Source organism: Homarus americanus, unplaced genomic scaffold (assembly GCF_018991925.1).
Source record: "Homarus americanus isolate GMGI-L3 unplaced genomic scaffold, GMGI_Hamer_2.0 scaffold47967, whole genome shotgun sequence".
NCBI lineage: Eukaryota > Metazoa > Arthropoda > Malacostraca > Decapoda > Nephropidae > Homarus > Homarus americanus.
In genome coordinates, this window is record NW_024731965.1 from 217,679 (window position 1) to 236,052 (window position 18,374).

At 43.8% G+C, this 18,374-nt stretch overlaps 1 protein-coding gene across 1 annotated transcript in view; it reads right to left on the bottom strand.

Annotated features, from left to right (window-relative positions):
• Positions 1 to 3,368: 3,368 nt before the first annotated feature.
• LOC121868106 (histone-lysine N-methyltransferase, H3 lysine-79 specific-like) overlaps positions 3,369 to 18,374 on the bottom strand; it is a gene marked incomplete at its 3' end in the record, with an annotated part of 33,918 nt that continues 18,912 nt past the window's right edge. The window contains exon 2 of the mRNA XM_042368376.1: positions 3,369 to 5,870. Coding sequence (XP_042224310.1) covers positions 3,369 to 5,843 — 2,475 coding nt within the window. The remainder of the gene's footprint in view (positions 5,871 to 18,374) is intronic.

The window sequence follows — 18,374 nt, forward strand, 5'->3', positions numbered from 1 at the left end:
TATTGTGATACAGCAGCCATTAATTGTGGTACAGTAGCCATTAATTGTGGTACAGTAGTCAATAATTGTGGTACAACAGCTATTAATTGTGGCACAGGAACTATTGTGGTACAGCAACCACAATTAAATTTGTGGTATAGCAGCCGTTGTGTTACAGCAACTATTAATTGTGGTACAGCAGCCATTAATTGTGGTACAGTAGCTATTAATTGTGGTACAGCAGCCATTAATTGTGGTACAGTAGCTATTAATTAAGGTATAGCAGCCATTAATTGTGGCACAGCAGCCAGTTATTGTGGTACAGCAGCCAGTTATTGTGGTACAGTAGCCATTAATTGTGGTACAGCAGCCAATTATTGTGGTACAGCAGCCATTAATCACCCGAATATGACAAAGATAAAGTACACGATCACTGACAGCCCTGAGGCGAGGATACAAAACTTAGCAAACTCTGTATCACTCAAGAAATCCGAAAACTCTTGTAACTCTTGCGTCTTATCTAACTCCTCTCCTGTTCCCCAGTTATCGCCACTTTCTCCCAGTTCCCAGTTATGGCCTCTCTCTCCCAGTTCCCAGTTATGGCCTCTCTCTCCCAGTTCCCATCTTTCCTTGTGATAGCTGGTGCTGTCTCTTAGCTCAGGATAACGTGTCTTTTCCATAGATCCTCTTCTGTTGTCTCTCACTCCTTCGCCGCCTCCCAGTGTCAACAAGTCTTCCAGGTTAGCAAATGGAGCGAGTTTCACATTCCTGACGTTTGTTTTGTCGCTCTGAGCTGTTGTTTCTGGTGCTTCGGGGAGCTTGGCGGGTGATGGATGGTAGGGTGGGAGGTCGAGAAGCAGTGGCCGGTCCTGCTGTTGGATATCGTATTCTATTTCCACCAGGGTTTCTTCCAGCAGTCCAAGGTCAGCGTCTGAGTTCGTCTCGTCGTTTCCTTCCTCCATTTCACTTGTCTCTTTTTCTAGAGGGACTTGCTTTTGTTTTTCATTGGGTGTTTCAGTCGTGGTGTTGACTGTTGAGTTATTCATTGTCTGTTGGATCGCTGCGTTCTTCACTTCGTCGTCAACTTGAACCAACTGTGCCTCAGTAACCTCGACATCATCGGAAGATTGACGGTCTTCTTCTTTTTCTCTGTTTGTGTTCTTGTCTTCTATACCCACTTCCATTCTTTTCGGTTCTTGTGACTCACTTTTTATTTCACCAGTAAATTTTTCGTTCGAGTTGCTATCGTTTTGTTTGTCATCACTTTGTATCGCTGCAGTAGAAGTAGGAACCTCTGGCTTATTTTCTATGTATCCATCTGATAAGCTTGACAAGGCTTCCTCTATGTGACGGTCATCATATATCTCACCACTTTTCATGCTTTGGTTAGACTCATGTTGTGCCATTATTTCTGGCTTTATTTCCTCAGTTCTCCCACTTACTTCTATAATAGTTACGTCTTCTTGACTCCCTGTGGCTTCTATTACTTCATCAGCTTTATGGTTTTCATTTTCGGAATTCTGATCAGTTAATCCATTTTCTCCAGTGTCTGCGGTCTTCATTAAATTTGCTTTGGTCTCGCAAAGAAAATCAATATTTGTTCCATTTTCTTTGGTAACAACATATGTGTTGCTCCCTTCCAGTGTTTCCGTCGGATCTGAATCATTATCTATGGATTCAGGTGACTCTCTTCTCACGGATTCAACTTCCTTATCTTCTTCCTTAATCGAAACTTCTGTTCTATGCTCTTTTGATTTGCCATGTAAATTGATATGTTCCAGGGCGCCAGCCGCCACAGTTACCCAGTCTACTATAGTTTCCTCTCCCACAAGAACGCCGATAGACTCAGCGTTTTCTCTAACTGTTGTGGCAGAGTCATTTTCTTTCTCTGGCATTTTCTGGTGGCACTTATCTTCACATTTAACTGGTTCTGTTGGGTTTACCATCCTAACATCCACTATGGGTGCTTCTAGCATTTCATGAATATCTCTCTCTTCAATATCAGAGGAGGAGGCGTCATCTTCTTCTTGGTGTCTGAGGCTGTTGTGTAATTCACGTAGTTCGTCCCCAAGTAGGATATCCTCGGTGTCGTCCATCTCATCTGAGTCATTGCCTCTGAGAATGCTTCCCTCTGAGTCCGAGTCTGTGTAATATTGAAAGTGTTGGTCATCGCCAGGGAACCCACTAGAATCACTTGGGTCACCCTGGCTAGCTAGACGAAAATCCTGCTGCTTATCGGATGTATTTTTCTTCCCTTTGCTCTTACTTTCTCCCTTTATGGAGTAAATGTTGTTATTGCCCGAGTTGAAGAAGCAGAGCTCATCAGCGTGAAGTTTGCGACAGTTTTGTGGCAGAGACTTGGAAGACTTAGTTGGGTCTTCAGACTCGGCTAAGGCAGCTACCCGGGTCTTCTTCTCTCTCAGCGATCCACTTCGAGGTTTTGTGAACGGAGGAGGGTCTGCTTTCTTTGCCCTGAGGCTCTGACTCCTGATAAACGGGTCAACTGTGTTACCCATCTCGAAGAATTGCAGCTCATCAGTTTTGAGAGTGCGGACTTTCCCGGGCATGACCGTGACTGCAATCGTCGGGATTGGTGCATCTTTCTTCGTTTTAGCAACAGAGGAAGAGGAGTCGCTGCCAGCTTCTTCGGAATCCGAGGACAAGCAGCCATGACTTCTCTCAGGATTCTTGTTAATGTTAGCAAATTTGTCGACAAGAGCTGTGACATCCGAATGTCTCCTGTCGTTTCCTTGAGCCAGTGACAGGTAATGAACTTCCTCACGATGGCCCTCCTCCACCTCCTGTTTCTTGTTTATATTAGCAAATTTATCAACAAGAGCATTAACATCAGAGTACCGCCTGTTGTATCCATCGTCCAGCAATATGTTATGACCATCATCGCGGTGTCCTTCTTCAAAGTCAAACTCTCGGCCGCTGGTAAACTTATCAATGAGCTGACCTACTTTATGGTCTGTGTTCTCCTTGTCAGAGCCGAGGTCATCTGAATGGGCCGAGTTACTTCTAGGTCGGTCATTACCCGATTCGTTCTCCTGGATATTGGCAAATTTGTCGATAAGCATTTCCACCTTCCTCTCTTCAGTGCCTTCTCCAGGGCCTTCCTGGGTTTCTGGGATTCGGATATGTCTCTGACTCGCCTCTTCGTATCCTTCGGTCTTAACATCGTGGTCAGCTATTTGTTCCTCCTCTTGTCGGCCACGTTCTACCTCTTCATTCTGTCTTTCACTGATTTCTCTCCCTATCTTCTCGCTTTCTTTTCGTTCTTGCTCCTCTCTTTCTTTCTCTCTCTGTTGTTCGTCTCTTCTTTCTGTTTCTAAACATTCTTTTTCTACTTCTTCCTTTTCTTCCTGCTCTACTTTCTCTTTCTCCTTCCTCTCGTTTTCCATTTTCTCTCTCTCTTGTCGATCTAATTCTGCTTTCTCTTTCTTGATTAATGCTCGTATTGCTTTCTCCTTCTCCTTTATTGCCTTCTCTGCTTCCTCCCTCTTCTTACGCTCTTGTTCCTCTCTCTCTTTCTCCTTTTGTTGTTGTGCTTTCTCTTTATCCTTACGTACTTTCTCTGTATTTTCCTTCTTAAGCTCTTTTTCCACCCTCTCTTTCTCCTTCCGTTCCTGTTCTGCTTTCTCCTTCATCTGTTCCCTTTCTGAATTTTCCCTTTCCTTCCTTTCTATTTCTGCTTGGTGAAGTTCCCTCCTCTTCTGCTCTTCCTCTTCATTTTCCATTCTGTCTTTCTCTCTTTCCTTCTCATCTTCTTCTACATATTTATCTTCCATCTTCGTTTGTTCTTCTCTTTGATTTCCCTCTATCTCTAACTCTCTAAGTGCCCAGTATTCTGCAATCTTCTTCTTCGTCTCTCTTGTATCTATGTCCTTCGGTATAACTGTCTTTGTCGTGTCTTCGTCATCATCGTCGCTGGACCACGCTGTTTTACTCTCCTGTATTCCAGGTAGCAGGGTCGCCTTGTCAACATCTGAAGAACTACTGCAGCTGTCGACATCGAAGTCCATCTCGGAGTCTTGGCTTATATCTAGCTTCGCTTCTGAGTCTCGTGTGGAAGACTCCCCGAGGGATAGGGATAAAATCTCTCCGGCTGGTTTTGCTTCATCTGGAGGTTTATTTTCGAATGTAAACTTCCGATCTACTTGAGTTTTGTGTTCCTCAGGCGAGAGTGTCTCAAACTGACGTAGGATGTTCCGTACTGAAGTTCCGTAATGGATTTCTTGAGTAAGGGTGTGATTTAGTCTTTCTTTCTTCTGGTCTTCGGTCTCCTGGGGGTCAAAAGCGTCCTCGAAGGGTGACCTGAGCTCCATCTTGATGGTCATGCGTGGTTTGCTAGGTACGTCTCTACCAGCACTCTTGGTGTGAGACTGAGTTGAGGATGCTTTTTCGAATTGTTTCCTCAGTTTTCTCACTGACGGAGTAGCTTGGGAGTCCACGATCACCTCCGGAGTAAGTGGTGCAGGACTTGTGTCACGACCTTCAACTCTTGGAGGCTTGAGTTCGCGAGGAGGAGTACTGGGCTTCTCACTCCGTTTGTCTATGTTGTCTTGGTCGCTCACCCCAGTTACTTCAGTCTGAACTTTGGTATGTCCAGCCGTCAGCTTCTCTTTCCTCTTCTGATACGCCCTGTGTGGGGAGGTTGGTGCCTTGATCGAAGCGGCCTCTATCGTTGCTTGCTGCTCAAACTGCATCTTCAGCTTTCTCACTGACACAGGTATTGTCTCTGAGTTTAGACGCCGGATAGATGATGGGTCCGGCTCACTCTTTGCTCTGGGACGAAAGCCTTTACCATCGTTTTTTCTTTTTTGCCTTGACTCTCGTTCAGGTCGTTTTTCTACAATCATTATCGGTTTTGATGCTGGACACGGCGATGTTCCACTCGTGTCCTGCCAGACGGTGTCACCACTGGCTGTGTGGGTCTCACTGGAGAGGGTAGTGTTAGGTAAGTCGTCTGGAAGTGACTGGGGTGACTTTTCGAACTGTTGTAAACGTTTCTTGATAGACTTTGGAGGGGTTTCCAGCATTTTTGACGAAGACTTATCTGTCGGTGTTTCTGCCGATTTTCCTAGACTTCCTGGTTTAATTGGAGTTTCCTTGTTTATGAAAGGTTTGGATGGTGAGAGTTTTGCAGCTGGACTGTCCATGACATCACTATCGGAAGTAATGTGTTGAGCTGCCACCGGACTTCCCCAGCTTGCAGTCTCATCCGCACTCTGGGAGTCTGTTTCACTTTTTCCATCGAACTTATTCCTAAGGCTCTTGACAGAGGGTAAAGTACCTGCAGGGAATTCGTTTCTAACATCCCTCAGCTTCTTCTTACGCACCGCCCACAGATGTCCGTCTGAAGCAGATCGTGTGAGTTTATTATGATCTTCCTGGGAATGATCACTTTGGTTGGTTATGGTCATGGTAACATATGCACTCGTAGAATCCGAACACTCGCTCATATCTTGGCTCGACCTTGGATTAAGCGACTTGGTCGTCACGGGTGGAAGAGACGAATTGGATGGGCTTATACTCAAGTTATTTTCCAGTCCAGAGTGAGGGGCTGGTGGTGATGATGACGATGCTTTCAGTATTCGTGTAGCTGGATCACCTCCCCGCCTCAGTGATGGCATGGACTTGGTACGCAGGAGGCGCAGAAGAGAACCGTCTTCTTTAAACGTAGATTGACTTTGATCTGAACCTTCGTACGGGATCGATTTTGTCCTCCATACTGCCGTCAGCTTAGGTTTGGACGATAACCTCTTAGGTCGTCCTGACATGTCGCTGACGATCGCTTTATCTAATGTTATGTTGCCTGACAACTTTGCAATGACGTAGGACGCAAACGACGATGTTGACATCTGTATCTTACGGCCGGCCCGCACCACCTGTAACACAAGAACACTTTTAGACTTAGATATCCACACTCATTATTGTTTAGTAATAATATACATGATAAAGATAATGTGATTCAGAAACACCTGCCGTGAAACACATGCTATGAAACACCTGCCATGAAACACCTGCTATGAAACACCTGCTATGAAACACCTGCTATTGCTATAAATAAACAAACACCATTACAACGTTTCTACTCTAGATTAAATTATTCACCCATCATACATCTGGACGCCAATGACCTGACATCCACCAGAGAAAAATGTATGTCACCTGAATATCTTATCCTCAGGACACAAAACATTTAATATATACCTAAAAATAATAATGATGTTTACTTATACCCCATAACGCTGAGGAAATATACCTAGGGCGTATATACATATTGAAATAGCCAAAACAACTCTTTCCTATCGACTTACACACAACACTACAGTTCTTCAGAGACACGTGTGTTCCTTCTCCGGTATGATACGCCTCCCGAGCTTTTGTTTATTAAGAGTGTATTATAGGACACCTGGCTGTGTCCACTAACCTTAACCCAACCTATTTCTCTTACATGACCATTAACCTCGTCTAGTATGTTTACACGAGAGAAACCTTAACTAACTTTAACAGGTGAGTCAGTAACAGTAACACACACAGGTGAGTCAGTAACACACACAGAGGTAAGACAGTAACAGCTACTCATACAGGTGAATCAGTAACAGTAACACACAGTAACAGTAACACACACAGGTAAAACAGTAACAGTAACACACACAGGTAAGACAGTAACAGCTACACATACAGACAGTAACAGCTACACACAGTAACAGCTACACATACACGTGAATCAGTAACAGTACACATACACAGTAACAGTAACAGCTACACATACACGTGAGTCAGTAACAGCTACACACACACGTGAGTCAGTAACAGCTACACATAACAAGTCAGTAACAGCTACACATACACGTGAGTTAGTAACAGTAACAGCTACACATAACACGTGAGTCAGTAACAGTAACAGCTACACATGCTACGAGTCAGTACACAGTAACAGCTGTGCTAACATAAAAGTGAGTCAGTAACAATAACACCTACACATATACGTGAGTCAGTAATAAAGCAACAGCTACACATACAGGTGAGTCAATAACAGTAACAGCAACACATGCACGTGAGTCAGTAACAGTAACAGCTACACATACAGGTGTGAGTCAGTAATGTAACAGCAACACATACACGTGAGTCAGTAACAGTAACAGCTACACATACACGTGAGTCAGTAACAGTAACAGCTACACATACACGTGAGTCAACAACAGTAACTGCTACACATACACGTGAGTCAGTAACAGTAACAGCTACACATACACGTGAGTCAGTAACAGCTACACATACACGTGAGTCAGTAACAGTAACAGCTACACATACACGTGAGTCAATAACAGTAACTGCTACACATACACGTGAGTCAGTAACAGTAACAGCTACACATACAGGTGAGTCAGTAACAGCTACACATACACGTGAGTCAATAACAGTAACTGCTACACATACACGTGAGTCAGTAACAGTAACAGCTACACATACAGGCGAGTCAGTAACAGCTACACATACAGGCGAGTCTTATCTACCACTTCGAGTTCATTTATCGGTCATTTATTTCTCTTCCATTTGAGCAATTTTGTCATTTTGTTTACCCATTCGAATACATTTATCATTTTTTAATCCGTCACTCATGTAGTGTTGTCATCTGTCCATCGAGTCATCCTAGTGTTAACGTGACCAACTCTGTGGCTGTACTAACTATGCTGGTCTTGTTTCACACTTTAAGGGGTAATACATACTGTACATTATAACCTTTACTCTTTAATTAGTATAATGATGTTTTAGATCACCTGAACAATATCCAACCCAACTTATTTCATCTTAAAGTTTTATTACCTTGACCTAACCCAACCCAACCCGACCCAACCTAACCCAACCCAACCCAACCCAACCCAACCCGACCCAACCCGACTCAACCTAACCCAACTCAACTTAAGATGTTAGGATAGGTTAAGTTAGCTGAGGAACGGTTATGTATGGATAGATTAGGATAGGTTAGTACAGGATAGGTTAGTACAGGATAGGATACGTAAGTTGTGATTAGGTCTCTCTCTCTCTCTCTCTCTCTCTCTCCACACCCAATGATCCATACACACAGATGGTTCAAGATAGACCAACTGAGAGAGAAAGAAGAACACAAAGATGGTTTAAGGCACCAGCTGGGAGATGGTTGTGGTCCACTGTGACGGACTAACGTAGAGACGATCATGGCGAGGACTGAAGGTGGCGATAACGAGATCACTGGCGATAAGGACGATAACACGAGGCGATAACCACAATCAGATGATCACACAACCCCGATTTAACTATATTGGCAGGCAGTTTCTATATTGTGGCAACTCCTATAGTGTGGTGGCAACTCCTATAGTGTTGCAACTTCCATGGTAACTCCTATAGAACTGCAACTTCGTTATTGTGGCAACTCATATACTGTACTGTGGCAACTCGTGTGATGTAACTCATATTGTCACAAATCCTTAACTATGGCATTTTTTTTTCTTACTGTGGCAACTCCGATACTCTATGTCAACACTCACTCTGGCAACCCTTATTGTATCGACTTGTTACTATGGCTACGTCCACCATGGTAATTCATCTACATGGCAAGAAATTGTTTGGGGTAAACTGCACTATGACAACTTTTATTAGCGGCAAATCATATTCATGGCAACTCTTTAATCGTAATATATTTCCTCGAGGCAGTATGGCAATATGCAACGTGGAAATACTGCATCATGGCAACCTTGCATATTGGTAATTCTCGCTCCTATTCTTGGTCTTGACAACCCCTAATTGTGGCAACTCTAAAGTCCTAAACCTTGAGTTGGCAAGTCAAGAGTACCAACCTTTCAATATGGCAACTCAAAAGTACCAACTCTTCCGTATGGTAATTCAACAGCAGCAACCCTACAGTATGACAACTCTACAGTACCAACTTCATTTTGGCAACTCAGCAGTACCAACCCTTTGATATGGCAACCCAACAGTGACAACCTTTCAGTAAGGCAACTCAATAGTAACAGCCATTCAGTTTGGCAACCCTCAATCGTACCAACCCTTAAATATGGCAACTTAACAGTACCATCCTCTTCAATATGCCAACTTAATAACAAACAGTACTAATCCTTCAGTATGGCAACTTTAAAAGAGTTCGAACCTCCTTGATACTACCACTAATAAGAGTACTAACCTTTCATTATGGCAACTTTGATCAGTACAGGCAGATATATGGATTAGTGACAATTTATCAAGAATAAATATGACAACTAAAGCGAGGGAGAATTAGCACAAGATCCTTACATTATAGTTTATAAATAAGAATTACTTAATCTTCTCTTAGGCTTTGAAATTGTTCGTTTAAGTTAATTCATAAAAGTTCCTGCAATGACTATTGGTCCTAACTGTTGATACAAGACCAAACCTAACCTACCTTAATTTTATCTACGAATGGGTTCAACTAAAGGTCATTAGTTAAGGTAGAATCTCAGTGTAATTTTGACGTTATTATTGAATGTAATTTTTGTGCATAATTACATCTTTAATGACGAGAGAATATTCACTGGAATCTTTGTGCATTCTCGTCGTGATTGGTGGAGCTGCCGCATCTACTTTACCTTACCTCACACCTCACCAGGAAGGAGAGGCGTTTCTACAACACGAGTGAGAGATATTGAAATTTGAGTATCCTGGCCATCACCTTAGGAGTTCCCCCCTGCCGGCCAACTCGGGTACTGCACGTGGTAGGAATCAGCAACCTTCGGAACTAAGTGACAGGCGCACCTCCCACTCAATCTTAATTTTGTTGGTTGTAGCTCTTATGAGAACGTTACCCCCACTATTATAACTTTCTTTTAACCTTCCTTTTCACACCTCTGTAACCCTGAGTTTTTGCTGTCCTCTTGTTCCACCTTAATACACCCCATGTTGTACTGCTTCCCCTTATCATATTTATGTATCTCAACACCACTGTAAAACATGTACGAGTATATACTTATAATATAAATGTAAAAAAATAAATAAATATATAAATATCGAAATGATAACCGTGGTAACATTATGAGATGTTCCTATTACCACCATGCTATTGTACTATTCCAGATGATTCTAAATGTTACATAATACTTCCTTGAGATAAATGTACAGCATACAGTATATCAGGTACAGCTCAGGTTCTCAACTGGCTCAGTCATGTTAATATTATGATCCTTATCGACTCTGTATCTGTGTTCTTCTGGCTAAATAACTGTTTCAATATCAATATCTATATCAATACGGCTCGTTCTGCCGTAGAGGATCAATGTATATATACAGCACACAGTGTACCAAGTCTTCAGTTCATAAGGAGGCAGCGTGAGAGGCACTACACTCGAGTGTCTCAACTCCCCCAACCTATACAGTATACTGTTCAGCTGGGAATATTACGGGTGCTCTGAAGTCGAATTTGGGTACACTGAAGGCAGGAGGCAAACGTTGACTACACTCGGTATAATTAATTACAAGGATGATTATAATATACAAATTATTTACATATGTACACTTGCCAACAAAAGTCCTGTCGTGTTACCTGCCTCTTCATGAACCCAAGCGACTGGACTTCTGTTGGCTAGTGTACCATAAACATAAGAGGATACCCGAACACCCTCACCAACACGATGTTTCGCCGCGTTATTACGAAGCACATGAGTAGACCCGCCTTGTTACATAGTTATTACTCGTGTTGGTCTCCCGTCACACTGTCCCAACGCTGCCATTAAGTATAGGAGCGTTATTTATGGCACAGATCAAGCCAAAGATCACGTCACACCTTTACGTCAGGTCCTGTATACTCTCCTGTTATTTACGTGGCGATAAAAGGAGATGCTGCATATCTCATCAAAAGCTCCTGGTGACCTGCGGTATTTTACTTGTCAGCTGGTTGGGCTTCACTATTAACCCCAAGACCTACCTGAAATAAATCTGTGATCCCCTGATGTACACTACATCCAGGTATTGAGGCCTAGATCTACAGAGGCTCCCAATAGTCTTGTTCTAGTTTAATACGTGTGATTACCTGCCTTTTTGGTGCCCTTCATCACTCTGTTAATAACGGTGCCTCATACTACCTGAGTACACGACGTGAAGCCACCTGGTAGTAAAGTGGTTCCTGGGCCACCATGGTCGTCTGGGTGGGCCATAGCTGATGTTAGATGCACTTAGATTGTATGGCCGAACCATAGCTTGATATCTGAGCCATCTTTGTTGTCTGTCCGGGCCATAGCTTGACCCCTGGGCCACCATAGTTGTCTGGTCGGGCCATAGCTTGATGTCTGAGCCATCTTTGTTGTCTGTCCGGGCCATAGCTTGACCCCTGGGCCACCATACTTGTCTGGCCGGGCCATAGCTTGACGCCTGGGCTACCCTGCTCGCCTAACACTGTCAACATTACCAATAACCATTTAGAACCATCCCCTTCGCTCATACTATCTCTCTTCAATGTTAATATTTAATCGTCACAACTTAAATAATATAACCCATGAAAATATTAAAAGTTATATTTCATTTATGATATAAAGTCACAGGAAATTCATAATAGTTAATAGAAAATATTAGAGAAAATAAATGTCATTTTTTTTCAGTATATCAAACAGTTTCAATTTTTCGATAGCGTGTGGCGTTTGATCAGTTAAACATGGGTCATCGTCCTTACAGTGCCTTGTTGAGTGTTGATCAAGGTTTGTATGTCGTGTAAATACATAAGTAAATATATATTAAGTAAATACAACAACAACAAAATCAGATAAAACAATTGTATAATCATGATAGATTCCAATAAAACTTAATGACGGGTTCAATTAAAAACACTTTATCCCGAGCTGTTTTGTGTGTGTGTGTGTTTGTGTGTGTGTGTGTGTGTTTACTCCTGATGTCCTATAATATCTAGCGAAAACATTACATTCCTTCAAGTGATTCTTTACACTGAGGGGTTCTGAGGGTCACTTAGGCCTCGCTAATAACAACAGGAAGTGACGCTTGGCCATGGGAATTTTACCTGTGTTCTGCTCACGTGTTTATCATCATTATTATCTTCAGGAGAGCGATTACGTGTACCTCCCTCACATATTGATCATCTACAGGTGTACCTCCCTCACATATTGATCACTCTACAGGTGCACCTCCCTCACACATTGATCATCTACAGGTGCACCTCCCACACATATTGACCATCTACAGGTGCACCTCCCTCACATATTGACCATCTACAGGTGTACCTCCCTCACATATTGACCATCTACAGGTGCACCTCCCACACATATTGACCATCTACAGGTGTACCTCCCTCACATATTGACCATCTATCTACTGGTGCACCTCCCTCACATATTGACCATCTACAGGTGCACCTCCCACACATATTGACCATCTACAGGTGCACCTCCCGCACATATTGACCATCTACAGGTGCACCTCCCGCACATATTGACCATCTACAGGTGTACCTCCCACACATATTGATCATCTACAGGTGCACCTCCCACACATATTGACCATCTACAGGTGCACCTCCCGCACATATTGACCATCTACAGGTGCACCTCCCACACATATTGACCATCTACAGGTGCACCTCCCGCACATATTGACCATCTACAGGTGTACCTCCCACACATATTGATCATCTACAGGTGCACCTCCCGCACATATTGACCATCTACAGGTGTACCTCCCACACATATTGACCATCTACAGGTACTCCCTGCACATATTGACCATCTACAGGTGTACCTCCCGCACATATTGACCATCTACAGGTGCACCTCCGCACATAGCTGATCACATCTACAGGTGCACCTCCTGCTCATATTGACTATCCACAGGTGTACTCCTGCACATATTGACCATCTACAGGTGTACCTCCCACACATATTGATCATCTACAGGTGTACCTCCCTCACATATTGATCATCTACAGGTGTACCTCCCTCACATATTGACCATCTACAGGTGTACCTCCCTCACATATTGACCATCTACAGGTGTACCTCCCACACATATTGACCATCTACAGGTGTACCTCCCTCACATATTGACCATCTACAGGTGTACCTCCCACACATATTGATCATCTACAGGTGTACCTCCCTCACATATTGACCATCTACAGGTGTACCTCCCAGGTGTACCTCCTACACATATTGACCATCTACAGGTGTACCTCCCACACATATTGACCATCTACAGGTGCACCTCCCGCACATATTGACCATCTACAGGTGCACCTCCCGCACATATTGACCATCTACAGGTGTACCTCCCACACATATTGACCATCTACAGGTGCACCTCCCGCACATATTGACCATCTACAGGTGCACCTCCCACATATTGACCATCTACAGGTCTTCTTCCTCCCGCACATATTGACCATCTACAGGTGCACCTCCCTCACATATTGACCATCTACAGGGTGCACCTCCCTCACATATTGACCATCTACAGGTGTACCTCCCACACACATGAAGCCATCTACAGGTGGTACCTCCGCACATATTGACCATCTACAGGTGCACCTCCCTCACCTGTGACCATCTGGAGTGTGCCTCCCTGTATTGACCATCTACAGGTATACTGCCTCCCGCATATTGACCATCAGGTGTACTGTCCCGCACATATTGACCATCTACAGGTGCACCTCCCATATTGACCATCTACAGGTGCCTCCCTCACATATTGACCATCTACAGGTGTACCTCCCACATATTGACCATCTACAGGGAATACCTCCCGCACATATTGACCATCACAGGTGCACCTCCCACTTTTTATATTGACCATCTACAGGTGTACCTCCCTCACATATTGACAGCCATCTACAGGTGCACCTCACACATATTGACCATCTACAGGTGTACCTCCGCACATATTGACCATCTACGGGTGCCTCCGCACATATTGACCATCTACAGGTGCACCTCCCGCACATATTGACCATCTACAGGTGTACCTCCCACACATATTGACCATCTACAGGTGCACCTCCCGCACATATTGACCATCTACAGGTGCACCTCCCTCACATATTGACCATCTACAGGTGTACCTCCCACACATATTGACCATCTACAGGTGTACCTCCCTCACATATTGACCATCTACAGGTAAACTCACTCCTCTGCCCACAACCAACACTACGTCGTCATCGAGATAAGGTTATCGACAGAATTTTTACACCGATACAGAGGAGATAAGACAGTGAACGGGTCAGGGTGGACGGATCTGGTGTTCAGGTGAGTCACAGACGGAATTGACAGAGAGAGACAAAGAAACAGATAACGAAAAATATTAAATGTAAACTTATAAGAGGAGTTTACGGATTATTAACCGTCTGTCGGTCTGTCTGTTTAGGGGTCATACACTCGTTCACCAGGGATCACCATAAACTCGTTCACCAGGGGTCACCATACACTCGTTCACCAGGGGTCACCATACACTCGTTCACCAGGGGTCACCATACACTCGTTCACCAGGGATCATCATACACTCGTTCACCAGGGATCATCATACACTCGTTCACCAGGGATCATCATACACTCGTTCACCAGGGATCATCATACACTCGTTCACCAGGGATCATACACTCGTTCACCAGGGATCATCATACACTCGTTCACCAGGGATCATCATACACTCGTTCACCAGGGATCATCATACACTCGTTCACCAGGGATCATCATACACTCGTTCACCAGGGATCATCATAGACTCGTTCACCAGGGGTCACCATACACTCGTTCACCAGGGATCATCATAGACTCGTTCACCAGGGGTCACCATAAACTCGTTCACCAGGGGTCATACACAGGCTTTATGGTCATTCACTTGTTTACGTGTTAGTTCATGATGGAGTTTGTGACATAGTTCATGGTTGGTCATGAAGCTGTTTAAACTAGTCTGTTTGTCAGTTTATATTAGGTTAGGTTAGGTTAGGGTTTGGTAGGGTAGGGTAGGGTTGGATTGGGTTGTCGAACCTTTAACCTTTATGAGTCTAACCTAACTCACATAAATAAGCTCTAAATTAACCATAATCGATCTAAGTAACTTAATCTAACCTGACCTACCTCTATTATAACTCAAAATAACCTACCCTTAAAACAGGCTTAGATAACCTACCTCTAACATAGCTTACGATAACTCATCCCAAACCTAACTTAACTTTTTTAACTTGCCATAACCAGAGACACCACTGACCTAACCTAGGTTAATCTAATATAACCTGCTGTTAACATAACCTACCTTAACTTACCCCTTTTCACTATTTACTATAACCTAACCTAACATAACTTACCTTTAATATAATCTATCGTTAACATAACCTTATCACCCCATCATTTGCATAACACAAGTTTAACACAGTGACAGAGGGTCCCATAGGCATGACGATACAGTACCCATTAGGGACATTGTAAATACACCACAATGTTTACTGAACCATTGGTATACAAGGAAGTGAGTGATCCACATTGTATGGATCGATTAATCAATTCCATAAACTTGAATGATTGGCGAATTAATTTAATTTATGTATATCATTAAACAGTAATCAAGGTATTTTATTATATATCATACTCGCTGGATTAACATAGTGTCTGGATATTATACTAGTCAGCTGCCAGTACCTCTGAACACGAAGTGAGAAGCTAGATTCGTGGTCAGAGAGAATCAACGACAGGTTGAGTTACATGTAGATGGTGTTTGGACTAGTATTGATGTAGTGAATGTTTAGGAGTGGGTGGAGGAGAGTGCGAGTCTTCTGTGAAACGTAAACAAGAGAGGTGATGCAAAAGGGGTGACGAGTCCCTCCTACAGAAGGCCGTGAAGTAGAAGCGAATTTAAAAACTGAGTGAGTGGATAAACCTGTCCCAGTCACCTCTCGCCCATCGTCCTACTAAATATTGACACAACTCTGGCGGTGATTACTGAAGCTACGACAACAACAAGAGTGGTTACTGCATCGAGTGATTTATTTCATATTTAGATCACTACCAAAATAACACTCAGATCACTATTAAAATTCCTATCAATGTAACTATCAAGATCACCCACGAAATGTTACCTTGACTGAACGTAACTGAGACCTGGAAAGTGACAAAAGCAGTAATGAAGAAACTGATCAACTACCAACATTTGTCTAGTCACCTGTCTTCACCTGCCATCACCTGCCAACACCTGTCATCACCTACCAACACCTAACATCACTAACCAACACCTGACGTCACCTACCAACACCTGTCATCACCTGCCAACACCTGTCATCACCTACCAACACCTGCCATCACCTGCCAACACCTGTCATCACCTACCCAGCATCTGTCATCACCTACCAACACCTGCCAACATCTGTCATCACCTACCAACACCTGCCAACATCTGTCATCACATACCAACACCTGACATCACCTACCAACACCTGACGTCACCAACCAACACCTGACATCACTTGCCACCACTTGACATCACCTACCAACACCTGTCATCACCTACCAACACCTGTCATCACCTGATATCGCCTACCAACACCTATCATCACCTACCAACACCTGTCATCACCAACCAACACCTGTCATCACCTACCAACCACCTATCATCACCAACCAACACCTACCAACACCTACTAAGGGTAAGTAAACACGGTGCAGGTAGCATGTTTGGGAGGTGCAGCTAGCGTCTCCCAACCAAGACGGAGGCAAGAGTTGTTAGCGTGAGTGTACAACGGGAGATGGTTTATGGAGTAGATGGAACCTGTGGGGGGAGTGTGAGGAACAAGGGAAACGAGATAGAGTGTTGTGGAACGAGATGGAAGGAGATGGAGGGTTGTGGAATGAGATAGAGTGTTGTGGAATGAGATGGAACGAGATGGTAGTGTTGTGAAATGAGATGGAGTGTTGTGAAATGAGATGGAAGGAGATGGAGTGTTGTGGAATGAGATAGAGTGTTGTGGGAATGAGATAGTGTTGTGAGAAATGAGATGGAAGGAGATGGAGTGTTGTGGGAATGAGATGGATGGAGATGGAATGTTGTGAAATGAGATAAGAGTGTTGTGGAACGAGATAGAGTGTTGTGAAATGAGATGGAAGGATGGGTGTTGTGGAATGAGATGGAGTGTTGTGGAACGAGATAGAAGTGTTGTGAAATGAGATGGAAGGAGATGGAGTGTTGTGGAATGAGATGGATGGAGATGGAGTGTTTGTGAAATGAGATAGTGTTGTGGAATGGAGATGGAACGAGATGAATGTTGTGAAATGAGATGGAACGAGATGGAGTGTTGTGGAACGGATGGAACGAGATGGGAGGGTTGTGGAATGAGATGGAGTGGGTGTAGGGAAATGAGGATGGAACAGAGATGGGTGTTGTGAAATGAGGATGGAGGGTTGTGGAATGAGATGGAGTGTTGTGAAATGAGATGGAAGGATGGAGTGTTGTGGAACGAGATGGAAGGAGATGGAGGGTTGTGGAATGAGATGGAGTGGTGTGAAATGAGATGGAACGAGATGGAGTGTTGTGAAATGAGATGGAAGGAGATGGAGGGTTGTGGAATGAGATGGAGGGTTGTGGAATGAGATGGAGGGTTGTGGAATGAGATGGAAGGAGATGGAGTGTTGTGGAACGAGATGGAACGAGATGAAGGGTTGTGGAACTTACTACAGTCACTTTTACCTCCAAAACAGTCAATTGTGAACAAATTCCATTGATGAAAAAAAAAACCGAGATTAAATTAGGTCTTATCAGTGATTTTTTATCGTAAGACCTCGAGGTTGAGACTATCTTATCTGGGTTAAACACAGCTCACTAGTGACCTGTGTTCACCTGCCAACACCTGTGATTACCTGCGTTCATCTGCCAGAAACTCTGATCACCTGCCAGCACCTTTAGTAACCTACCAGCATTACACCTATCACCTGCATTCACCTACCAACACCTGTCATTACCTACCATCACCTGCCAACACCTGTCATCACCTGCCAACACCTGTCATCACCTACCAACAATTGTCCAGTCAGCTGTGTTCACCTGCCATCACCTGTAGTCACCTACCAACACTGGACCAGTCAACTGGTGTTCGCCTGCCAACATCTGTGATCACCTATCAACATCTGTGATCACCTACCAACACCTTTCATCACCTACCTAAACCTGGCATTACCTACAAACACCTGTCATCGCCTACCAACACCTGTGATCGCCTACCAACACCTGTTATCACCTACCAACACTTGACCAGTCAACTGTGTTCACCTGCCAGCATCTGTAATCACCTGCCAACATCGGTGATCACCTACCAACACCTGTCATCACCTACCAATTCCTTTCATCACCTACAAAACACCTGTCATCACCTACCAACACCTGTCATCACCTAC